We start from the raw sequence: 25,946 nt of genomic DNA, 5'->3' as shown, positions 1-25,946 counted from the left end.
TGCTTAGAAAATGATGAGTGCCACCAATTGGCCGGAGAAAGAAAGACCAAGGGAAAGACGTAGAAAGGAAGGGTCCTAACCATAACATTCCCCTGAAAAGAGAAAATGTAAGTTAATACAGGAGCTGTGGTTTAACAATAAAAACTAACACCTGTATAAAATTTACCACGGACCAGAAATTGCTCTAAGCCGTTTAAGTATATTTAACTTTAACAATTCTAAGAAGTAGGGACTATTACTACCCACATTTTACCTTCGAAAAAAATTAAGGCACGGAGAGGTCGCCGAACTTTCCATCAAGGTCACAGAACGGGCGAGGGGGGTTGGGAGCGAGGACGCCCTCGCCGTCAAGATCCGCAGATCGGCTATCTGTAAGCGGTGCCGTCTCCAAGGCGGGACGAAAGCCCTTAAGTCTCCCTTTACTCTCACAGCCCCCTGGGGACCAGAGCCTACTCTTAACACGCCCCCCGGCGCGGCCCCTCCACCCCAAGATCTGAAAGCCCCGCAAGTCATGCTCTTGGCGCCTTGGGGCTCGGGGGCCAGAAAAATCCCAAACCCCAGAGGTAACCTGCGGGACGGTGGGTGGAAACCAAGCCGGTGGACGGGACAAGGTGGGTTTGAGCCGCGGTGCGGGGCCGCACGCCGCGGACGCCTCCGCGAGCAGTGGCGGCGCCCGTTCTCCAACTCCTCCCCGTGTCCGCCGCCCGTTGCTCGGCGCTCCCGCCCACGCCTTGGCGCAAATACGGTGTGCTTCCCCGGGCACCAACCACACAACGGAAGTTATGATAAGTCATCTGCAACCGCCCAGGCAAAGCCGGGGACTATCAGCAGCCCCCGGAGAACCCAAGTTCTAACGTTCTCAACTCCATCGTCCGGGAACCCGCAGCAAGAGACCGACCCGGACAAAAAGTCGCACGGGGCCGTGGCTCCTCCCGCTGCCCCCACCCCTGCCACTTAGAGGTGCGGACGACCCCAACCCCGGGAGCCGCCCGGACACCCGCGGGCGAGCCCGAGCCACACCCGTATCAGCCGCGTTTCTAGCGAAACCCCCGTCGCCACACACCATTTTCAAACTCCTCGCTTACCAGCGACTTCCGTTTTTTTTCTTTTTTAAAAACCCACGGCAATCAACATTAAAAACCTAACTGCAGGAAGAGAAAAACCAAAGCTAACGCAGAACTCGACGTCAAACACGCTTTGCAATTACGTACTAGACACAAAAAGATAACAACTAGGAGCAACCAGCCGGTAATCGAAAGGTCGCAAGATTAAAAGGATCCTTCACAGTTCACGTCAGACGGGTAATGTGCCACAGGCGTAACAAGGTTGGAAGGAGGCACATGTCACACAAGCGCGTGAACACCCAATCATCACACTCATGAACTACAAAAGGATCAACGTCCCTGCTCGGCTAAGGAGCCCCGGGTACGACCCACTAACTTTACAGTAAGGGTGACAGATATAGTGCATATTTACTTATACTTGATATAAAAAGTCCTGTATATTTTATCACGATCACCGATATTGCCTGATATTGCTTTTGTTTCTACCTCAGCAAGTGAAAACAGAAACAAAATAGCGATGCGGCTATTATCCATGCAAATATACTCTCCATAGCTCCACCCTCTCTTGAACCCGGGTCGCCATTGCTTTACGGTAGTACGTCGTGAAATGACGGAGCGTAGCCGCGGTAATGGCGGAAGCTAGCCTTGTGCTTTGCGGCAACGACATTTGCTAAGTCGGATCCTGATAGGCGCAGGCGTGCCGGAAGGGCTGAAGGTAACGGCGGCAGTGTTAGTGTCACGCCTTAGAGATTTATTTCTCAGGCTCTTTAGGATTTTTTGTTTTTTGTTTTCTTTTTTTCTCTTTTTTTGAGTCTTCAGAGAGGCAAGAGTAATTTCTCCCTTCCACTGTTGGGAATCTGAGATTCTGTTACTCCCAGAGAACCCCCTTTCGCGCATCTTTTCCTTTATACCTTTACTCTTCTGCGGGCTAGACTCTCCATCGGTCCTCCAAGACGTCTCGCCGTTTTATTTGATTTTAGTTCTGTCCTTTGAGAGAATCCCAGCCCCGGAGTTATCTTTCCTTCCCTCTTTAGCGGATCCCCGCCCGCCTCCATCCTCGTCTTCGGTCTGAGGCATGGAGCCTGACGGCTCTCGGGAATCCCCACCCCAGGAGGGCTCTTCCTTTCCTGGACGGTGGCCTTCCTCCGCCCTCGGACAGGCCTTCTCCCAGATCTTGCACCAGTTTGCCGGCCAGGAATCCCGACGGGACAAGGCCAGAAATGCAGCTCTTCGGGACCTCAGTGCTGTACTAGAAACCAAAGAATGTGATCAGTTATTTGAGGGGAGTGACACCTCGCTCCGTGGAATGCCCGAGATGCTGGGGCAGGTGGCAAAAGCCCTGGGGGAGTATGCAGCTCCTCCCGAGGGGCCGGAAGGGGGAGGTGATCGTCACTCCGAAGTGGCCGAGAAAGCGGCAGCAGTTGGGTTACTCTTCCTTAAGCTGTTGAGGAAAGTTGAGACCGCTAAGAATTCCTTGGTTTGCCCTGCATGGAAGGCAGGCCTCCGTCACTTGACAGGACCCATCTATATTTTTGCTGTCACACACAACTTGGAGCAACCATGGACCAGCCCCAAATCTCAGGGCATCGCTGGACAGGTGCTTGCCTTACTGCTTCAGGTTACTGAGTGTGGTTCTGTGGCTGGATTCCTCCACGGAGAAAATGAAGATGAGAAAGGGAGATTTACTGCGGTCATGGGGCTTCTCAAACCCGATTTGAATAAGTGAGTACTTCTGCCGTAAGGGCCACCGACTTAAGCTTCAGACTAATGTTTTAGAAGGTTAGAGCTCAAAGGAGTCTTGTTTCTGCATCAGCGACAAAAAGGTGTTGTAAGCCCAGAACGGTTGTGATTGTGATGACATTAACTCGGTAGTGGCAAGTTCTACATTAGAACCCAGGTTTTCTGACTTGATTTTCTAGTGCTTTCTCCAGTCCTGACAACTGCCCTGAAATTGGAAGTTCTGTCCCATTTATTTAGACTTAACTTTCTTCAGTTAGGTGGGGTTGGGGATTCGGAGAAGATTTAAACTTCGAGAAGATTTAAACTTACGATTTGAATTTAAACTTAGGGATCTTGAAGCTCATCGCTAGTTATTAGATATGGAAGCATGTTTGGGATGAAAAAATAAAAGTCCTTTAGATTGCTGTTAGCTAAAGTATTTTCTGTGAGATTCCACTTGCTACTTTGTACATTTGTGTTTGTGACCCTGGAGCGATGAGAAAAAAGTGAGTACATAACTGTCTTTTTACCAGGAACGTGGAGGTAAAAGGCTTAGTTTTTTTTTTTTTTTTTTTGCGGTACGCGGGCTTCTCACTGTCGCGGCCTCTCCCATTGCGGAGCACAGGCTCCGGACGCACAGGCTCAATGGCCATGGCTCACGGACCCAGCCACTCCACGGCATGTGGGATCCTCCCGGACCGGGGCACGAACCCGTGTCCCCTGCATCGGCAGGCGGACTCTCAACCACTGCACCACCAGGGAAGCCCTAAAAGGCTTAGTTTTGAGAATGTCTGGTGCTTCTTTTTATTGCTTCTGAATAGGACCAGTTTCATTATTTGCAATATAAAGATAACATTACCTGTTACACCGTATTTGAAGATTGGTTGAGTAATGTGTGTAAACTCACTTTATAAGCTATAAGTTGCTGTTTGAATATTGATTCATTTGCTCCCATGTGGTAATAATAATAATAATAGTGATACTGAAGACATTTCCTTTCCTCCTCTCTCCCTTCTCAACACTTTCTCACTGTAACCACCACCATCACCACAAATTCTTTACATAGCTGTGGTTATAACTGGCTACTTTTCATCGGATATTCTTTAGACCCAGAGCCCTGGGTGATAAATGTATTTAGTGTAAGTTCTGTAAGTTATTTTGATCTAAATCTTAAAAATGTATGTTGTTAACATCAAGAGTTATCTTATGTGGGATGTATTTTTTTTTCAAGTATAAGAAAATATATTTAGCTTGAACTGGACACCATGTCACTTAATTAATGTGGTTTCATATTTCCATTTAGGGACTCCTGGAAGAATAACCCAGCCACCAAACATGTTTTCTCATGGACTCTGCAAAAGGTCACTCGACCCTGGCTGAGCCAACATCTGGAAAGGGTACTTCCCCCATCATTGCTCATCTCAGATGACTATCAAACGGAGAACAAAATCCTGGGTGTCCACTGCCTCCATCACATTGTGCTAAACGTGGTAAGTGGCCTCCATTCTCTGTCATCTGTACCAATGGCGCAGGCTGAGTCATCATGGCCATGCCTCGTTCATGACATCACTGCTCTGCTGCTGCCTATGTTTATATCTTTTATTAACAGGCTTTCTTTTAATGCTGTCATGTGACTCTCAATTCACTAATTTATATTTTTCTCTCTGTATTTTCCTCTGCCAACCTAGTAGGTTGTATCTCATAGGTGACGTATATAAGAAACATAGACCATCGTCAGACTGAAGAACCAGACTTTGAGTCATTAACAACTGACTTTCAAGGAACAAAAAATTCAGAAGCTGAAAGGGATTATACCCAAATGTGCAAGCTATTAGTCAAGGAAACTGCTTTTTTTTTTTTTAAACTGTGTATTATGGAGCTTTTAAAATATACACAGAAGTAGAGAGAGTGGTATAATGAATCCCGTGTACCATGTTCAATCTCAAAAATTATCAACATTTTGCCAACCTTGGGAAGCTTTTAATTGGGTAATTTGTTTGATTGCAGCCAGCTGCTGATTTGCTACAGTACAACAGGGCCCAAGTCCTATACCATGCCCTCTTCAACCACCTGTACACACGGGAGCACCACCTCATTCAGGTAATGGTAAGATTTGTTCATAACTCTGAGTCTGAGCTCTCAAATTTGAGTAGATGGCACTATGTGAATAAGAATAGTTGGTACACATTTTTCTCTTCTTGGAAGGTAAAGGTGATAACTGAGAGCCATTGACAAGTTGAAAATACGGGGGTAGCAAATGACTAGTGAAAATGTCTCAATACCAAGAGGCGTCCACATTCTTGAGTCTCCACAGAAAAGCCAGTGTTTTGTCTTCATCTGGGTCAATTATATATCACTTGGGGGCAGCTTTATGTCTGAAAAAGTTCTATTTTTAATTAAACAATTTTTTTTAGTCTCACCTATTTATGAGCAAAAGAGAGATGGGTTCTTTTTTTTCTCTTTTTGGACACACAGCTTTCAGGATATTAGTTCCGTAACCAGGGATTGAACCCGAGCCCCCTGCGGTGGAAGCACCGAGTCCCTAACCACTGGGATGTCCGGGAACTCCCAGAAAAGTTCCATTTTTATTAATTTAGGTGTCCTTCCTTCTGGGATGCTTTTACATCAACACACACTCTGGGAACTCCTTTTATGTTGGGTTTTTTGTGTCATTTATTCTTTCATCCAGTAGACATTGAGTACCTACTGTGTGCCAGTAACCATTGTAGGTTTCAAGAATGAATGAGTCGGACAGGGTTTCTGACTTTAAGAAATCCTTTGGAGAGACATTTATGCAAATATATATACTGTATATGTAAATACAGTACAGAGTAATAAATCTATTAAAAGTTTTCTGTGAAGTGCAGTGGGTATTGAACAGTAGGTAGCTAACGAGGTTTGGTGGTATTGGGGTTGTTTTAAGAGGATCGGGTAAGGAGGTGGTATTTGCTTATAAAGGATGAATAAGAGTTTCAGGCATGGTGTTTGGAATCACACCAGGACAGACGTAAACGATAGGGTCCTGGGCAGGCTGTGGTGCACAGCATCTGCTGTGACGAGACCTTCAAGCTGGCGGAAGAGTAAGACGTGGAGGTCACTTTCCTCCCCACAAATACATCAGAAATACATCTACATGTGGAACAACTCCTACAGAACACCTACTGAACACTGGCAGAAGACCTCAGACCTCCCAAAAGGCAAGAAGCTCCCCACGTACCTTGGTAGGGCAAAAGAAAAAAGAAGAACAAGAGACAAAAGAATAGGGATGGGACCTGCACCAGTGGGAGGGAGCTGTGAAGGCGGAAAGGTTTCCACACACTAGGAAGCCCCTTCGTGGGCGGAGACTGCGGGTGGTGGAGGGGGGAAGCTTCGGAGCCATGGAGGAGAGCGCAGCAACAGGGGTGTGGAGGGCAAAGCGGAGAGATTCCTGAACAGAGGATCGGTGCTGACCAGCACTCACCAGCCTGAGAGGCTTGTCTGCTCACCCGCCAGGGCGGGCGGGGGCAGGGAGCTGAGGCTTGGGCTTCGGTCAGATCCCGGGGAGAGGACTGGGGTTGGCTGCATGAACACAGCCTGAAGGGGCTAGTGTGCCACAGCTAGCTGGGAGGGAGTCCGGGAAAAAGTCTGGACCTGCCTAAGAGGCAAGAGACCATTGGTTCGGGGTGCGCGAGGAGAAGGGATTCAGAGCACTGCCTAAACGAGCTCCAGGGACGGGTGCGAGCCGCAGCTATCAGTGCGGACCCCAGACACGGCATGAGATGCTAACGCTGCTGCTGCAGCCACCAAGAAGCCAGTGTGCAAGCACAGGTCACTATCCACACCTCCCCTCCCAGGAGCCTGTGCAGCCTGCCACTGCCAGGGTCCCGTGATCCAGGGACAACTTCCCTGGGAGAGCACACAGCGCGCCCCAGGCTGTTGCAACATCATGCCGGCCTCTGCTGCCGCAGGTTCGCCCTGCATCCGTACCCCTCCCTCCCCCTGGCCTGAGTGAGCCAGAGCCCCCGAATCAGCTGTTCCTTTAACCCCGTCCTGTCTGAGCAAAGAACAGACGCCCTCAGGCGACCTACACGCAGAGGCGGGGCCAAATCCAAACCTGAACCCCGGGAGCTGTGCGAACAAAGAAGAGAAAGGGAAATCTCTCCCAGCAGCCTCAGGAGCAGCGGATTAAATCTCCACAATCAACTCAAAGTACCCTGCATCTGTGGAATAACTGAATAGACAACAAATCATCCCAAAATTGAAGTGGTGGACTTTGGGAGCAACTGGAGACTTGGGGTTTGCTTTCTGCATCTAATTTGTCTCTGGTTTTATGTTTATCTTAGTTTAGTATTTAGAGTTTATTATCATTGGTAGATTTGTTTATTGATTTGGTTACTCTCTTCCTTTTTTTAAAAATATATACATATATGTATACTTTTTTCCTTTTTCTCTTTTTCTGAGTGTGTATGTGTATGCTTCTCTGTGTGGTTTTGTCTGTATAACTTTGCTTTTACTATTTATCCTAGGGTTCTGTCTGTCTGTTTTTTCTTTTTTTTTTTTTTTTTGGTATAGTTTTTTTTTTTTTTTTTTTGCTGTACGTGGGCCTCTCACTGTTGTGGCCTCTCCTGTTGCGGAGCACAGGCTCCGGACGCGCAGGCTCAGTGGCCATGGCGCACGGGCCCAGCTGCTCTGCGGCATGTGGGATCTTCCCAGACTGGGGCACAAACCCGTGTCCCCTGCATCGGCAGGTGGACTCTCAAACACTGCGCCACCAGGGAAGCCCTTTTGTATAGTTTTTAATGCTTATTATCATTGATGGATTTGTTTTTTGGTTTGGTTGCTCTCTTCTTTCTTTCTTTTACTTTTAACAATTAAAAAATTTTTTTTATTTTAATAACTTTATTTTATTTTATTTTTCCTTCTTTATTTTTTCTCTCCCTTTTCTTCTGAGCCATGTGGCTGACAGGGTCTTGGTGCTCCGGCTGGGTGTGCCTCTGAGGTGGGAGAGCTGAGTTTAGGACATTGGACCACCAGAGACGTCCTGGCCCCATGTAATATCAATCAGGGAGAGCTCTCCCAGAGATCTCCATCTCAATGCTAAGACCAAGCTCCACTCAACAACCAGCAAGCTACAGTGCTGGACATCCCATGCCAAACAACTAGGAAGACAGGAACACAGCCGCACCCATTAGCAGAGAGGCTGCCTAAAATCATACTAAGTTCACAGACACCCCAAAACACACCACCGGATGCGGTCCTGCCCACCAGAAAGACAAGATCCAGTCTCATCCAGCAGAACACAGGCACCAGTCCCCTCCACCAGAAAGCCTACACAACCCACTGAACCAACCTTAGCCACTGGGGGCAGACACCAAAAACAACGGGAACTATGAACCTGCAGTCTGCGAAAAGGAGATGCCAAACATGGTAAGTTAAGCAAAATGAGAAGACAGAGAAATACATAGCAGATGAAGGAGCAAGGTAAAAACCCACCAGATCAAACAAATGAAGAGGAAATAGGCGGTCTACCTGAAAAGAATTCAGAGTAAAGATGATCCAAAATCTTGGAAATAGAATGGAGAAAATACAAGAAACATTTAACAAGGAACTAGAAGAACTGAAGAGCAAACAAACAATGATGAACAACACAATAAATGAAATGAAAAATTCTCTAGAAGGAATCAATAGCAGAATAACTGAGGCAGAAGAAAGGATAAGTGACCTGGAAAATAAAATAGTGGAAATAACTACCGCAGAGCAGAATAAAAAAAACAGAATGAAAAGAATTGAGGACAGTCTCAGAGGCCTCTGGGACAATATTAAACGCACCAATGTTCGAATTATAGGGGTCCCAGAAGAAGAGGAAAAAAAAGGACTGAGAAAATATTTGAAGAGATTATAGTTGAAAACTTCCCTAATATGGGAAAGGAAATAGTCAAGTCCAGGAAGTGCAGAGAGTCCCATACAGGATAAATCCAAGGAGAAACATGCCAAGACACATATTAATCAAACTATCAAAAATTAAATACAAAGAAAAAATATTAAAAGCAGCAAGGGAAAAACAACAAGTAACATAAAAGGGAATCCCCATAAGGTTAACAGCTGATCTTTCAGCAGAAACTGCAAGCCAGAAGGGACTGGCAGGACATATTTAAACTGATGAAAGGGAAAAACCTATAACCAAGATTACTCTACCCAGCAAGGATCTCATTCAGATTCAATGGAGAAATTAAAACTTTTACAGACAAGCAAAAGCTAAGAGAATTCAGCACCACCAAACCAGGTTTACAACAAATGCTAAAGAAACTTCTCTAGACAGGAAACACAAGAGAAGGAAAAGACCTACAATAACAAACCCAAAACAATTAAGAAAATGGTAAAAGGAACATACATATTGATAACTACCTTAAATGTATATGGATTAAATGCTCCAACCAAAAGACATAGACTGGCTGAATGGATACAAAAACAAGACCCATATATATGCTGTCTACAAGAGACCCACTTCAGACCTAGGGACACATACAGACTGAAAGTGAGGGGATGGAAAAAGATATTCCATGCAAATGGAAATCAAAAGAAAGCTGGAGTAGCAATTCTCATATCAGACAAAATAGACTTTAAAATAAAGATTATTACAAGAGACAAAGAAGGACACTACATAGTGATCAAGGGATCAACCCAAGAAGAAGATATAACAATTGTAAATATTTATGCACCCAACATAGGAGGGCCTCGATACATAAGGCAAATGCTAATAGCCATAAAAGGGGAAATCGACAGTAACACAATAATAGTAGGGGACTTTAACACCTCACTTTCACCAATGGACAGATCATCCAAAATGAAAATAAATAAGGAAACACAAGCTTTAAATGATACATTAAGCAAGATTGATTTAATTGATATTTATAGGACATTCCATCCAAAAACAACAGAATACATTGTCTTCTCAGGTGCTCATGGAACATTCTCCAGGATAGATCATATTTTGGGTCACAAATCAAGCCTTGGTAAATTTAAGAAAATTTAAGAAATTTAAGAAAACACTAATGATGAAAAATTTGAAAGAAAAATTAAGGAAACACCCCATTTACCATTGCAACGAAAAGAATAAAATACCTAGGAATAAACCTACCTAAGGAGACAAAAGACATGTATGCAGAAAACTATAAGACACTGATGAAAGAAATTAAAGATGGTACAAACAGATGGAGAGATATATCATGTTCTTGAATTGGAAGAATCAACATTGTGAAAATGACTATACTACCCAAAGCAATCTACAGAGTCAATGCAATCTGTATTAAACTACCAATGGCATTTTTCACAGAACAAAAATTTTCACAATTTGTATGGAAATACAAAAGCCCCCGAATAGCCAAAGCAATCTTGAGAAAGAAAAACGGAGCTGGAGGAATCAGGCTCCCAGACTTCAGACTATACTACAAAGCTGCAGTAATCAAGACAGTATGGTACTGGCACAAAAACAGAAATATAGATCGATGGAACAGGATAGAAAGCCCAGAGATAAACCCACACACATATGGTCACCTTATGTTTGATAAAGAAAGCAAGAATATACAATGGAGAAAAGACAGCCTCTTCAGTAAGTGGTGCTGGGAAAACTGGATAGCTACATGTAAATGAATAAATTAGAACACTTCCAAACACCATACACAAAAATAAACTCAAAATGGATTAAACACCTAAAGGTAAGGCCAGACACTATAAAACTCTTAGAGGAAACCGTAGGCAGAACACTGTATATGACATAAATCACAGCAATATCCTTTTTGACCCACCTCCTAGTGAAATAGAAATAAAAACAAAAACAAACAAATGGGACCTAATGAAACTTAAAAGCTTTTGCAGAGCAAAGGAAACCATAAAGAAGATGAAAAGACAACCCTCAGGATGGGAAAAAATATTTGCAAATGAAGCAACTGACAAAGAATTTATCTCTAAAATATACAAGCAGCTCATGCAGCTCAATATGCAAAAAACAAACAACCCAATCCAAAATGGGCAGAAGACCTAAATAGACATTTCTCCAAAGAAGATATACAGATTGCCAACAAACACATGAAAGGGTACTCAACATCACTAATCATTAGAGAAATGCAAATCAAAACTACAATGAGCTATCACCTCACACCAGTCAGAATGGCCATTATCAAAAAATCTACAAACAATAAATGCTGGAGAGGGTGTGGAGAAAAGGGAACCCTCTTGCACTGTTGGTGGGAATGTAAATTGATACAGCCACTATGGAGAACAGTGTGGAGGTTCCTTAATAAACTAATAATAGAACTACCATATGACCCAGCAATCCCACTACTGGGCATATACCCTGAGAAAACCATAATTCAAAAAGAGTCATGTACCACAATTTAATTGCAGCTCTATTTACAATAGCCAGGACATGGAAGCAACCTAAGTGTCCATCATAGGATGAATGGATAAAGAAGATGTGGCACATATATACAATGGAATATTACTCAGCCATAAAAAGAAACGAGATTGAGTTTTTTGTAGTGAGGTGGATGGACCCAGAGTCTGTCATACAGAGTGAAGTAAGTCATACAGAGTGAAGTAAATCATACAGAGTGAAAGAAATACCATATGCTAACACATATATATGGAATCTTAAAAAAAAAGAAAAAGGTTCTGAAGAACCTAGGGGCAGGACAGCAGTAAAGACGCAGACGTATAGAATGGACTTGAGGACACGGGGCGGGGGAAGGGTAAGATGGGATGAAGTGAGAGACTGGCATGGACATATATACACTACCAAATGTAAAATAGATAGCTAATGGGAAGCGGGCGCATAGCACAGGGAGATCAGCTTGGTGCTTTGTGACCACCTAGAGGGGTGGGATAGGGAAGATGGGAGGGAGACGCAAGAGGAAGGGGATATGGGGATATATTTATACGTATAGCTGATTCACTTTATTATACAGCAGCAACTAACACAACAATATAAAGCAATTATACTGCAGTAAAGATGTTAAAAAAAGAGTTTCAGCCATGGGGGGTGTGCAGAGAACATTCTGAAGACAGAAGAAACAAGTTATATAAAATCAGAGGTCGAAATTACCTTGTTTCTTATTTTATGCCTAGTCTCCCTCCTCCCACCTCAGTCTGTCACCTTTCCTTTTTAAATACTATTTTTGGTTTTGAGAACCCAGGCTGTGCTAACAGCCAGAAAGGTGTTAGGGCTCTTGAGATGGTGATTTAAAAAAAAAAAAAAAAAAGGAAAAAAGACATAAAAGAAAAAACAAAGATCCCAGGAGAGCTAAAAGGGAGTGCCTAGACACTGAAATTTCAGATAGGGTTGTCAAAGTGGATACAAATAGGATCATCTGAGATTTCGTTTGGGAGTGGTTTTATTGTAAATACTTGTAAATATCACTTAGGCTCAGGAATTTACTGACAGTAGACTTAGACTCCTAAGTTTTGGATTAAAGTCTTAGCTCTGCTATTCTTCCAATTTTATAGATTAGCAAAGAATCATCCTGAGGAGAAGGTATTAACTTGAGACGGTCCGATGGAGATAAAAGAATGTATAAAAAGTTTGAAAATGTCAAGTAATATACATTAAACTTATTACTAGACTGTTTTAGAATTCTATGACATGGACCCCAAGGATGGTAGGTTAGTGGAAGTTGCTAGAAAAATCTGAGTGTTGTGAATACAAATTAGTTTACTACAGTTCCTATTACTTCCTCCTAGGCTGTGCTCCTGTGTCTGCTGGATTTATTCCCCATCCTGGAGAAAGCCCTGCACTGGAAGGGAGATGCAGCCCGACCCACCACACACTGTGACGAGGTCCTGCAGCTGATCCTGATTCACATGGAGCCAGAGCACCGCCTTCTCTTACGCAGGACTTACGCAAGAAACCTACCGGCTTTTGTGAAGAGGTGAGTCCCGGGGCAGCTGGGCGTGGCCATACTCAACTTCACTCTTTGGGGTCACGTTTTCTCTGTCATTTTTAGGTTGGGGATCTTAACTGTCCGGCACTTGAAGAGGCTGGAGCGAGTCATCATTGGTTATCTGGAGGTTTATGATGGACCCGAGGAGGAGGCTAGATTGAAGATATTGGAGGCCCTAAAACTCCTCATGCAGTATACTTGGCCCAGGTATGACAGCCAGCAGATAGGTGTGCTAAGAGGGGCAAAACTCAGCCGATACTCCCTTCAGAACTTGCCCAGATGTACATTCAGTACAAAGTATTAAGGACGTGCCATATATTTGAATACCTCCTGTTTTTCCATACCAATTGGATTTTGAACTGTGAAAATGGCATTGAAAAGATATAATATAGTCAGTTCCTTCAGGTGTACATTTCTCTGGATTTATAATGCATATTAGAATTTTAAAGGCCATTTAGCAGTGCTACAGTAGACATACTTAACTTTGTTCACCCTAATGTTTCTTAAATCTGATTGAGAATGGAGCACTCATAGCACAACACTGAACATCTGTGGTAATCAGAATACTGATCTGGGATATATTTGCTTAGCATTCCAACTCTGGCTCGAGGTAGCTGTCCCGAACAGCAAGCTGGAACCCAAACATGTCGGGTCTGCAGAAGGCTCTCTTGCATGAAATAACAATGTTTAATTCAGCGAGTCCAGTGCCTCAGCAACACATGGGTGTCTCTGTTCTGAGCCGTATTCTCTCATCTCCTCATAAGGTACCCCACAGTCACATTTGTAACGAGGTTGCATTTATTTGCTTACTGTCTTTCTCCTCTACTGAACTAGAAGCTTCAGGAGGATGGAAGACTGACCACTTTAGTACACTAAGAACTCCAGAACTTACTCAGAACCTGGTATTAAGTACACAGATATTTTTAAAGTGACTGGAATAGATGCATGAATGAAATTGAATCAGACTAATACTGTCCAAGTAGAAGAGGTCAGCAAGCAAACGTAGACGTCAGAAAATGAATGTCAATTATGGAGGGGGCGGGGCCTGGGGAGTGGGAAACAGCAAATTGTGTGTTGAGTGATGACAGGTGGAGGGCTGAGCAGCACACAAGTTACAGGAAAACACTTAATGTTTTTTAGATCAAGATGAGGGATGCAAACTTTTCTCCCAGTCACATTTCTGCCCAGAAATATATTTATATTTTCACACTACAAGTTAAATTATTTTTCAGCTTCCTTAAGGCTTTTTAGTTTTTTTTTTATTGTGGTTAAAAAATACATAAAATTTACCATTTTAAAGTGTACAATTCAGTGGCATTAAGTGCATTTACAATTTTGTGTAATCATCATCATAAAAAGTTTTAGAAACACTAAGCAGAAGTAAATAGACTGGGCCTAACTGGTGGTAATCTAGGATCCAGAAATATAGTGACAGAAAACTCAAATTGACACGTTAAGTCTCAAAAGCCAAGCTTACTTCCCTCACTGTATTTTTAATCTCCTGGCCTAAGACCGCATCAAAGCTAAAGAACTATGGGCCATTTCCTGTTCTGTGGTCAAAAGTATAGGCTCCTGGTAAGGGAGGTCCCAGTTCTCCCTTTTCAGGAGGGGCTGTTTCCTTACGGTAGGACCATGCTTCTGGAGGGAAACTAGGTATTCCTCGGCAGGCCAGAATGTTAATATGGGCAGCGTGCTGTAGAAAAAAACAAGGGCCTTAAAGTTCAGAAATCTGGAGTCTGGTCTCTGGTTCTGCTTCCAGCTCTGTGGTCTTAAATTTTGACTTCAGTTCCTTCATTTATGAAATGAGGGTTTTCTACTAGATGGCCTTTGAAGTCTCTTTCAGTTTTAATATCCTGATTCGGAGTCTGAACATCATTTTTCTTCTTGATTCCAGAGTTCCCTGTAGACTTGTGGTCTTACTGAAGGCTCTCTTGAAACTGATATGTGATGTAGCAAGGGATTCAAGCCTCACACCTGACTCTGTTAAGAGCGCCTTGTTAGAAGAGGCCACAGACTGCCTGATTCTCCTGGACCGCTGCTCTCAAGGACAGGTGAAGGTAAGGGACAGTCTGCGACTTGGTTTCTGACAGGCTTCTTCATCCTCAGGTAATTCCTGTGATTCTAATTTACGTTTACGTGCCTGACCAAGTCTGTAAATGAACGTGGGGGGTTCGAGTCTCTACCTCTGAGCCTTCTAGCCTTCAATGGAGTTTGATTAATACCTTATTCTTCCTTTAAAGCTATTTAGAACTATTTAGACCAAAAGGCAAGAGGATCAGTGAATGTTTCTGGAACCAGGACAGAGAATGGGCAAAAGGATCACGATCAAGAATTTGTAAAATTTAAGTTCTGTTCTAGTGGTCTGAATGAAAAAAAAAGAGGTTGAAATAATGGGCTATAAACCACCAAGGAGTAATAATTTAGGTAGAGTAAGCAATTCAGTTACCAGAAATGTTTCCAGTTTTTCAGAGGCAACTGTGTTTTCCACATGCTTATTTATCCACGTGGGAATTCTTCCTTTGGTCTCATATTCCACAGAAGTTAACTTCTCAAAGCCATAGCATATAATAGCTGTGTGTCCACGTATACATAATTTATAAATTATTGTCTTATTTCTTACCCCATTTAGAAATCTTCAGTTGAAAGTTATAAGGCAGCATGAAAAATATCCTAAAAGTATTTAGGGGTAGCATGGTTTATTCAAATTATTTCATCTTGGCTTTTTAATCTTGGGCATTTTTCAAGCCCTAGATTTAATCTGATTCACCCTGACTGGTAGTAAGCTACTTCTTTGTGCTCCAGTAGGACATTTCCGTTTCTAAAGTTACACCTGTTCTGTGAACTGTGCCCTAGTGTCATCCGTCCTTCCCTTCTTTGAGTATGGTACCAAGAAAGAACAACCAAGGTAAAAGGAGAACACATATCAAACAAACAAACAAACAAACAAAAAACAAACACCGTTTGGTTTGCTGTTTCAGGGTCTCCTGGCTAAAATCCCCCAAAGCTGTGAAGACAGTAAGGTGGGGAACTATATCCGAAGAGTGCAGCAGGTTTCTGAAGGAGCTCCCTACGATGCAACTTAAGACTTGTATTACTTTCCTGAAGAGGAAAAGATTTTCTTTCTGTTCCAATTGTTTTAAATGGAATTATTTCAGGAAAAAGGTATATTTATATTAAACATTATAACTTAGATCTTCTTTTTCCTTCTTTCCTTTTTACTCCCATAGAAGTAGGGAAAAGAGAACATGAAAAAATTGAAGTCTGGACATTTCTAAATAAAGGGGGGAGGGGGAGGAATGCAGGGGGAGGATACCAAGGAAACGGATGGGTAGCATTTAAAATTTAGAAATATTTACACCCACAAACTCATCTGTTACGTTTCTTGGGCTCAAGCTGTTACTTCAGCACATGTAACAATGCTATAAAAATACTCTGTTCACAATTTAGGCTTTTCTCCACTCCCCCCCCCAGATTTTTTGCCCCACAGAAGTAGCATAAATATTAAAAACACAAATATTGTGTTAAAAACAAGATAAAGAGCAAAACCCAGAAGTGTGTATGTGCTTAAGATTAAAAAAGGGAAGAAGTTCAAAATGCCCAGTCCTGTTTATAAACGTCTGAAGGGAAATCACGTGGTTTTGGCCTTGGCCTCGGGCTCTGTCTCCAGCTCATACTCTATCTCTACATATGCTTTTTTCCTCCTCAAAGGTCCTTTCAAGGGTGCTTTGCCTTTATGTTTAGTGTCAACGGCCTTTTCTTCTTCCTCACTGGAGGATTTATCATCCTGATCTTCATCACTGCTGGCATCCAATTTATCCATGTCCTAATATGGGGAGGGAAAAAAATAGGAAAGACACTAGATTCATTCCCCAAACTGCCTATTTAGAACTAAAACCAGAGAATTTATCTGCTCTGTGTGACCAGAACTCCCCTCCCCCTTTTTTGTCTGAAGCCAAAGGACAGATTTTTAACCATGAACCTCACCTCAAAATCACTTATGTCACTCTCATCAACTTCATCATCTTCCACAAACTCTCTTTTTCCCATATCCTAAAGTAAAATGTAACTGTTATGTTCAAGATACATAATGAAAATTCAGCTTAGACATCTGGTTTTATTCTTTGATAAGTGCATCAGTAACATAAACAGAATGAGAGTCTACTTACTAGGCAACCAAAATCAACTTATTTCCAAGTTTAATACTTATGAATTTAAAACACTTCAGGGATATCAATTCTCATGCCTGATTTAAATCATTAGAGATAAAACATCCTCATTTTAAATGGTTAAAATCAATTTACAGTACAAGAACAAACAATTCTTTGCACATTCAACGAAAACTATTAATTTCAAATATTAAAAAATAGTTTACTACTAGGAAAGGTTACACCTGTGTACCTGTGTGAGTCTATTGTGAACCTACTTGTTAAATTTGCCCTTTACCTAAAAATACTATCATTTAAATACTTCCCCTATATTAACAGTAAAATTAAGCCCTTTGTAAATTTCAGTAGGTTCCTTAATGTTACATTCCCTCAGCTAGTAAGGACTCTTCATTTGTCATCTTGCAGGAAAAATTTTAGAATGCTAATAAATAAGATCAAATTGTCAATGCATAAATAGTTTGTTGGCTGAACCTGGAGAACAAAGCAGCCACTACTGAACCAAATTAATCAAAAATGATAGGAAAAAATAACCAAATACCTATTTTGGTTAGGGAAATGAAAATGATATTCTCTCTCAATTATATAAAAATGGATCTCATCCCATAGATTACTGCTTGACAAAGCAAAAACATAAAGCTTACTTCTTTATCTTCTTCATCATCTTTTTCCTCAGCATCTGAAGAGCCACTGTCTGCCTCCTGCTGTTCCAGGGCCTTGTCGAAGGCATGGATGGGGAAGTTGTAGATGTCGCCATACTAAAAAACATAAGCATGGGTCACCTTTAACCACATTTGGATCTTATGCTTGAAGTCCACTGTCCAACAAGTATATTATTTTCCTCAGTGATTAAACAAGAATAATTAGCAATATTACTATATTATTTTCAGGCCTAGAGCCAGCAGTGTCTTTCAAAAACCCATATTTGACATTTAAATAATCAGTGATTAATACCAAACAGGCACCTTCTATGAAGGATGGATACCAGATCACTTAAAACTTAGTAGTCTATAAAACCCATGGATTGGAACAAATGTAATTTTGCTGATAAAGGGGAAATAGTAAGGAAAAAGTAAATTTTATCATGTTGTTTCTGTAAATGACAATTTTTCAAGACAATAATTCATTTTAAAGAACCTTAAAAGACTAGGATGAATAGGCAGGAGGATCGAAACTGTACGGCTTTTATAGAGAGATCTGGAGTTGTTGTGTTTGGGACAGGGAGTTGGGAATAATGGCAAAAAAGGAAAGGTCTCTCTACTGAAGTATCAAGAGTAACTAAAGTATTTTATGTGCTTGATCAAGGAACTAAAATGAGGAAGCCAGGGCCTATATGATATTTATTTTATTCCAATAATAAAATCAAGGTGAAGATCTTTCTAGCATCTTTAAAAATAAAACACATTTCCCACTATTCCTACATTTCCTAGCATATTACCACCTAAAAAATAAAATCTGTACCCTAAAGTCCCCAGCTTTCTCACCGTATCTTGTTTCAGTCTCTCCAGCAATTCCTTTTCAATGGCGTTGTCCAGCTGAGCAGCTATTAATGCCTTTTCCTGTAAGAGAAAAAGAGCAAACCCATTTACTTCATTAGATTCATTTTTCAGCCTGAAGAAGTGGGAGAAATCAAGTTTTTATGTGAAAGATGTAATCCCCTTTTCCCTCTTACTGTAATAGGAACTTCTGCCTGTCCAACCAGATATATATATCTTTTAAAAAATTGGGGCTTCCCTGGTGGTGCAGTGGTTGAGAATCTGCCTGCCAATGCAGGGGACACGGGTTTGAGCCCTGGTCTGGGAAAATCCCACATGCCGCGGAGCAACAAGGCCCGTGAGCCACAACTACTGAGCCTGCGTGTCTGGAGCCTGTGATCCGCAATGAGAGTCCCCGACAGTGAGAGGCCCGCACACCGCAATGAAGAGTGGCCCCTGCTCGCTATGACTAGAGAAAGCCCACACACAGAAATGAAGACCCAAAACAGCCAAAAATAAATAAATAAATAAATAAATACCTATGGTTTTATGAATAGACTTTTTAAAATAGTTTGATCATTTATTTTTATTTTTTTTAAATTTATTTATTTGGTTGCACCAGGTCTCAGTAGCAGCTCGTGGGCTCCATAGTTGTGGCACGTGTGTGGGATCTAATTCCTGGACCAGGGATCAAACCTGGGCCCCCTACGTTGGGAGCACGGAGTCTTAACCACTGCGCCACCAGGGAGGTCCCTTACGAATAGATTTCTAAATTAAATTCTACAAAGTCTTTGACAGATACACAAAGCAAGTAGGTCTACATACATTTAAGTGTCTCAGAAAATTAGAAGTCCTGAAGCAGACTCCATAAAAGCTGTGAAAAGGAAACAGAGACCTTCACCCATTTACGTTTTCTAAAACCGTGTTAGATTCCATGTGATAGAAAGTAGATCAAAAAATCTCTTCAGTGGTCTTTTGTAGGAAATGATACATGGTATCAACCTTTACACAAACAAAACATAAAAATGTTAACCTCAATCTGCCTTTCTTGCCGAAGACTGTGCATTAATTTGAGAGTAAAAATCATAGAGAATGTTAGTGTTACACACTGAAGCTATGTTAGGATGAACAATACACAGGACCAATTACAATGCAGGGAGACTGGGAGCACACAGAGCAGTTAGAAGGTTACCGTGATCTACATTTTTCTCTAAAGCGGGTGCTTACACCTCAGGGGTGATCCACTGAGATGTAGCAAGCAAATATTCATAACTTTTTGTATATATATATTTAAAGATATTAACTATGACACATTTTTATGCACACTCACATAGCTGCCTTGACTCTGTCCATGAAGGAAATAGTTGTGTGTCACATTACAGTGAGCAAGATATGCCAAGGGAGAAAATACTGCACAACGACTCTGAAAGTGGTGGTCTCACTCCTTTATTCAGATTACTGCAGCCTATAGCTATTTGCTTGGTTAAGTGGATTTATAGATGATATTGAATACTTTGCAATAAGATAGGGAGTAGTTTTAAAGATGTATGATGGTTATTTAATGATTTAGTACTTTAAAAAGAGTTGTAGAACTTAAAGAACCATGCATTTTTCACAAAAAGAAAAATATTCCAGATTTGTCAACCTTTTCTAAGATGACAGATGGCTGTCAGCAGTATGTAATGTAGCAGAAGTATTTTTTTTTTTGGCTGCGTTGGGTCTTCGTTGCTGCACGTGGGCTTTCTCTAGTTGTGGTGAGTGGGGGCTACTGTTCATTGCAGTGCGCGGGCTTCTCACTGCAGTAGCTTCTCTTGTTGCAGAGCACGGGCTCTAGGCGCACCGGCTTAGTAGTTGTGGCTCGCAGGCTCTAGAGCACAGGCTCAGTAGTTGTGGCGCACGGGCTTAGTTCCTCCACCACATGTGGGATCTTCCCAGACCAGGGTTCGAACCTGTGTCCCCTGCATTGGCAGGCAGATTCTTAACCACTGCGCCACCAGGGAAGCCCCTGTAGCAGAAGTTTTAAAAAATAAATACACTCACTCTGTTCTTTCAAACTCTTAACAGTGAGTTTGAAAGAATTGTTTTTCCAAAAAAAACTTGTTCTGTGACTAGAACATTTTAAAAAGTGATTACATCTGTATGTGACATTGCTGAAAACATGTGTCTTCTATAAAAAGTGCAATCACACCCTTAAAAAATTTGGAAACGGAAATTTCTAACCCATTAAAAAATCTTCCAAATCTATTTCAGAGGACTTCAAACTTATTTGGTAAAAATAGAAGATTTTAATTTCTTCTGAAAGGTTTGCAAGAATGCCTGTTTTGACTCAGGGAGGATGAAAACTCACTGGCCAGATTTAAACAAAAACGTCTGCATGATTGGTGGTGGAGAATGAAAAATGAACGGCAAGTACTCAACGCAGGCACTCAAAACTGCCCTCCTTTCTCTCTGTCTCTGAGCGCTCTATCACTTACAACAGCCCTTAAAGGCAAATTTACACTGCTGAGAACCAGACCTTCACTTCACTACATCACTAACTTTTACTTATAATACACCTATTAGTGCAAATATACATGTATAATAACATTTACAAGTAATATATTGGGGAGCATATGTTCAAAAATTTTATTGATGGGGTGAACGATCAAAAAAGTTTGGAGATTCAATCCCGGGTTTCGGCACCAAAACATAAGTTTGGAGACCAATGATATAACAGGTTTGAGATACAGAAAACTCTATGTGATTAATGGAAACAAAAGCATCAAGATTATTAAAGCTATTCCTTGATAGGATATGACAAATGATGAGGTAAATGTCTGTTGGTGGAAGGATGGTAAGCAAAGGAAATAGCCAGAATGACTGAAAATGTGAACTTGTCAGGAAAAGCTAATTCCTGGGTCTTAAAAGCATAAGAATACTCAGCCTGAGTGAGGTCTCATGAGGTGGACTGGCAGACTGCTCTCTATGACAAAGGCTGGAATTTCCTGACTAGATTTTCCATGAATAGCAAAATATTATCATCACTGTTCACTACTTCAGTAACAGAGCTGACAAGTTTACTTCAAAGAAACAAATTATCCCAATTAATCCCTTACCAGCAATTTCAGAACGCCAAAAACCCAGTTTAGATGCCTAATATGACCTGAACCGACATGAGGTGCCTTAAAAAAACATTTTTTAAATTCCATCTAGTGTGGATTCATCTACTGAAACATTGTTATATTTCACTGCACAACTACTAGTGTGTTTAATGAGAATGCTCAAAGCTGGCTGAGGGTAATATGTAAAACATAAGATTGGCAACATACCAGAATTCTAAATCTGACCTCAAGAATTTCAGACAAGGAGTTGTGGATCTCTATTTAAGGTATTTTTTCTGTTCTCCGTTACACATACCCCCAAAGTACCCACATTTTAACCTGCCCTGAAAGTCAAAATCTTCAGATATGGAATATCAGATAGCATATGCAACTAATACTGTTGTCCATAATCTAGGGCCCAAACAGTTCACAGACAGCAGTGACTGAATCGTTCTCATGAACCCTGACTACACAGCCCTACCCTCAATGAAAATACAGAACCTATGATTATCAGAATAAGTTACCTCTCTTCTTTTTTCCCTCCGTTCCACCTTCTTACTCAAAGGAACAAGTTTCCTCCTATGGGAAATAAAACACATGATCAGAAAACCCAAGTACATGTTCTACACGTCCCTTTAAAATAAAAGATAGAAGAAAAAAAGGATTGGAATTGATTTTGTAGGGCTCAGCTAAATATAGCAAGATTACATAAAATTTTCTAGATAGTTAACGCTATAAGAAGTCAGGCATTTTTACATATATTTGACATTGTTCATATATGTGGCTGTTTTTGTTTCTTTAGGCATCCTGAAACTTCTGAGGGTGTTTACGGTGTTAAAGATTAATGCTTCCGCAAGCTAGGAAAAAATAATTTTCTACAGAAGATTGACATCTCTAGCTTTCTCTACAGGTCACAATGAATTGGGGCCTATCACTCCTTAAAGATGGCATGCAATTAGTTCTGTGGATTTCATATCACTTAAAAAAATAAGTTTTCAGTGAACCCAGAGTAAAGTTCTTACACTCCATTTCACATTTTTTAGATCATTTTCAACTCCCTAATTTTAGGATTCCCTCAGGGTTAAAAAGACAATTTTCTGAAGCTGATAATCAAGTTGTACTCTACTATTTTTAAAATCCTGCAAAATTAAAGGGCACAACTTTAATCTGTGGTAAAGCTACTTCTGCTTAGCATGTCATAAAAAATTACCCAAAGTTGAACTTAACAGAAAACATTACTAGAGGTTTCACAATATCTCAGCTTCATAATAAGATGCATAGAAAGGTAATTTAAAAACAAATAAATGAACAATCAATACTTACTGTCGCTTTAGTGTAAGTTTTCTAATTCGAATTAGGTACTGGGTGATCTTGGTGAATCTCTGCTTACATTTGTGTCGAATGAAACGGGGCCAGTAAATTAGATTTTCATCTATTTGCTCCAGTGCTTTCTCATAGTTTTTATGCAGCCGGACCTGTTAAACAGAAAGGAAGCTTGAAGGGCAAGGGTAATATTAAGTCTTCACTGTTAACGACACTTATGGGGCCTAATAAGGATGGCTCCAAGAATTTAAGGTAGATGTGGTCAAGGAAGTGAGAAAAGCATGTGGCCTTTCTGCTCTTGATCAGTGGTCGTCATGATTTTATGTCCTAAGTCTTACCCGTTCCCAGAGACGCCTAGGGAAAGCTGCTCGCTCTATAACCTTCATATACAAGTAGCACTGTCCTGCAGGATAAATAGTTTCATTATTATTTACGGAGAGACTAAAGAATATCCTTTTAAAAGCTGCTGAGTACTTCTCTTGCAAGTTAAAACCGAGGAGTTACCTTTCTCTTCTTTGATAGTGGCGTACTGACTGTTTGCCAGGGGACAGGACGACCGATTACACAGTCCAGTCAGGCTGTATTCATTTCTGCAAAAACTCTGAGTCTTGGTTCTGGAATGAGAGGAAAAGAGCAAAGAGTATAAGATGGGATGCCAAGAGGGCAACTGACGGAATCTATATCCAAGTTGAAAATCTAGGCTCACCTTATTTTGAAGGAACAAAATTGCTTGTTTCCTAGTGTATCCCAGATAACCTGCAAGACAAAGTAGAAACCCATTTCAACTGCTCTTACCTAACAGGTGCCATATTAATCCAAGAGAACCATGCGCTAGGGCAGCACCCTGCTTTACTGAGGAAACGAGTCTTTGAAGAATGAGAGGACAAAGAAATGCTTTGTAAAATAGTCTGATTTATTTGTGTTTTTACACAAATAACAGATTCTTGTAGGAAAAGTAAATACAAATTAGCGATAACCATAACCTTACTGCCCAGAGATACAATTTCGTAGTATTTCAATTTGTATATTCTACCAACTAGCATGCCTACATGTCTATTTTAAACAATATGAGATTATATATATAGTAGTTGACTTTTTTTTTTTTTTTTACTTAATGTGTTCATTATGCATCGTTGTCACACACTACTAGATTTTTGGATATACGTACCACACATACCATGATTTTATCTCATTGACAAGGAAGATCCTCTGTTGCTATCCTCCACTAACTCATATGCTCTATATTCATTCAGCATTTATTGTACACTTAATACTTATGTAAGACACTGACATTTCAAAGTCCTGACACACAGGAGGCACTCAGGCACGTGCTGAATGAAGGAAGGTACAATCCTTAAAAAGTTTTTTCTTTCTAGCTACAGAAAAAGAGATGTAAACAAAGCATCACAAAGCAGCAATCTAAATGCCACAGTGGAGGTGTGTAACAGCATGAGAGCCTTTGAGTGAGCTGCCTTGAGGAATTGGGAAAGGCTCTAAAGTAGTTAAAGGGAAAAACACAAAGAAGCGTTAAAGAATGGAACAACATTTTTGGAATTTTACAGGATGTGTGTTTGGCAGGGGATGGTGGGAAACAGGTAAGAGGAAATGCAACTGGAGAAGTAGGAGCTAATTCTGGTTTGTGGCTTTAAATATCATCTCCAGGTTGATGACTCCCAAACTATCATCTCCTGGTCAGACTTCTCTTCAGAGCACCAGATTTGTATATACATGCAGCTGCTTACTTGACATCTCCACTTGAATGTCTAAAAGGCATCAAACACATTCACAGGTCCAAATGGAGCTCTCAGTTCCACACCTCTCAAAAGAATACTGGGTTCCTTCCCTAGTCTTCCCCACCTCCATAAATAAAACCACCACTGAACGGTTTGTTCAAATCCAAAAATCCCTTGATTTTTCCCTTCTTCATTTCATCCATAACCAAGTCTTGCTGGTTACAATGATAAAACAGATCTCTAATTCATCCATGTCTTTTCATGACCACTCCCACCTTAGTTGAAGCTACTTTCATCATGCTCTAGTCTCCTTGCTTTCATTCTTTCTCTCCTTCGAAAGCCTTTCACACAACTAGAGACATTTTCACAAACGTAAATCAGATGTCACTTCTCATTTTAAAAAGCCTTAAAACACCTCCTCCAAGACTCTACATGATCTTGTCCTGCAAAGATACCCAACTTCACTCCCTACCTTTCTTCCCTTGATTTCTATAACACGGTCACACTAATGTCCTTTACCACATTCCTTCTCTCTTACCTCCAGATCTTTGTACTTTACTGTTCTTACTGCCCAGATTGATTGCTTTTCCCTCAGCCCCTGTGGCGGTTTCTCCTCAGTGGCGGTTCCTTCTCATCTTTTAGATCTCGCCTCAGATACCTTCTATTCAGAGAAACCTTCCCTAATCAGTCCTATCCGAAGTGGTCTCTCATCACTCTCTACTTCATCAACCCGATGTTTCTTTCATAGTAGTATTACACGGTTCAACTGTATTTAATTTGTTCACGTGTTTACTGTCTCCCCCGCCAGAGCTCCAGTAAAATAGAGGTCTTTTGCCTGGCTTAATAACAACCAAATCTCCAGTAATTACTCTTGGCACACGGTAGGCGCTTGAATATATCTCATACGAATAACTAAACGAATAAATCTAGGATGCTTCCAAAATTTTGACGCGGGCAGAGAGTGGAGCAAACGTAAAAAAAACACCTAACACAGGAAAAGCAGGTTGAAAAGTACCGCGCACATGGTTGAAAAGGATGCTTAAATTTGGTGTTTAAACTTCATCGTACCGTCCCCCAGGCTGCCCCCCACCTCCGCCCCCGCCGCCTCCTGAGTCCCCAGGGGACCATACGCAAAGTCCTTCCTTGCTAGGCACCAAGGACTGGATACACCGACCCTGGGGGTTGAGGTGGCGGTGTCCTGACCCCTTAACCCCGAAGGGCCCGGGTAGACACGTGAGAGCCCCACGCTCGGAAATCAGGGCTCTGGAAGCCTCGCTTCCGGAGCCACCCGACGCTAATGGGCCAGCTTAGTAGGTGGCCTCTGAGTCTCCTAAAGCGAGCGGGACACACTTCATAAAACCCGGGTGACAGCGCAAGAGGACTCACATCATCTGACTGCATCTTGTCAGCGGTTCAGCGAGCTGAGCCTGGCCAGGGCAGGGAAGCAACAAAACTGCTTCCGGAGAATCACTTCC

At 41.6% G+C, this 25,946-nt stretch overlaps 2 protein-coding genes and 1 non-coding gene across 4 annotated transcripts; 1 reads left to right on the top strand and 2 right to left on the bottom strand.

Moving 5' to 3' along the window:
- Positions 1-1,291: 1,291 nt before the first annotated feature.
- LOC132481404 (small nucleolar RNA U13) lies at positions 1,292-1,395 on the bottom strand. Its single transcript, XR_009530825.1, has one exon. It is a non-coding gene; the product is annotated as a small nucleolar RNA U13 (small nucleolar RNA).
- A 359-nt stretch (positions 1,396-1,754) lies between these two features.
- Positions 1,755-15,889, top strand: TTI2 (TELO2 interacting protein 2). Of its 2 annotated transcripts, none has more exons than XM_060085840.1 (7): positions 1,755-2,786; positions 4,087-4,273; positions 4,791-4,883; positions 12,498-12,685; positions 12,761-12,904; positions 14,592-14,754; positions 15,676-15,889. In XM_060085840.1, exons 1-7 carry the CDS (start codon positions 2,140-2,142, stop codon positions 15,778-15,780), a joined length of 1,527 nt encoding a protein of 508 aa, XP_059941823.1. In that variant the 5' UTR covers positions 1,755-2,139; the 3' UTR covers positions 15,781-15,889. The 2 variants fall into 2 exon arrangements, with proteins under 2 accessions (XP_059941823.1, XP_059941822.1); XM_060085839.1 differs by having other exon boundaries at positions 4,791-4,889.
- On the bottom strand, positions 13,944-25,925 carry MAK16 (MAK16 homolog). Its single transcript, XM_060085841.1, has 10 exons — positions 25,858-25,925; positions 23,445-23,494; positions 23,243-23,352; positions 23,077-23,141; positions 22,739-22,890; positions 21,940-21,994; positions 18,345-18,419; positions 17,505-17,618; positions 16,682-16,747; positions 13,944-16,520 (listed from the first exon to the last, which is right to left on the bottom strand). Exons 1-10 carry the CDS (start codon positions 25,870-25,872, stop codon positions 16,326-16,328), a joined length of 897 nt encoding a protein of 298 aa, XP_059941824.1. The 5' UTR covers positions 25,873-25,925; the 3' UTR covers positions 13,944-16,325.
- Between the last annotated feature and the right edge of the window lie 21 nt (positions 25,926-25,946).

This window comes from Mesoplodon densirostris, chromosome 20 (genome assembly GCF_025265405.1).
Source record: "Mesoplodon densirostris isolate mMesDen1 chromosome 20, mMesDen1 primary haplotype, whole genome shotgun sequence".
In the NCBI taxonomy this organism is placed as follows: Eukaryota; Metazoa; Chordata; class Mammalia; order Artiodactyla; family Ziphiidae; genus Mesoplodon; species Mesoplodon densirostris.
Note: the sequence above shows the minus strand (reverse complement) of the source record. Positions and strands in the feature narration are given on the sequence as shown.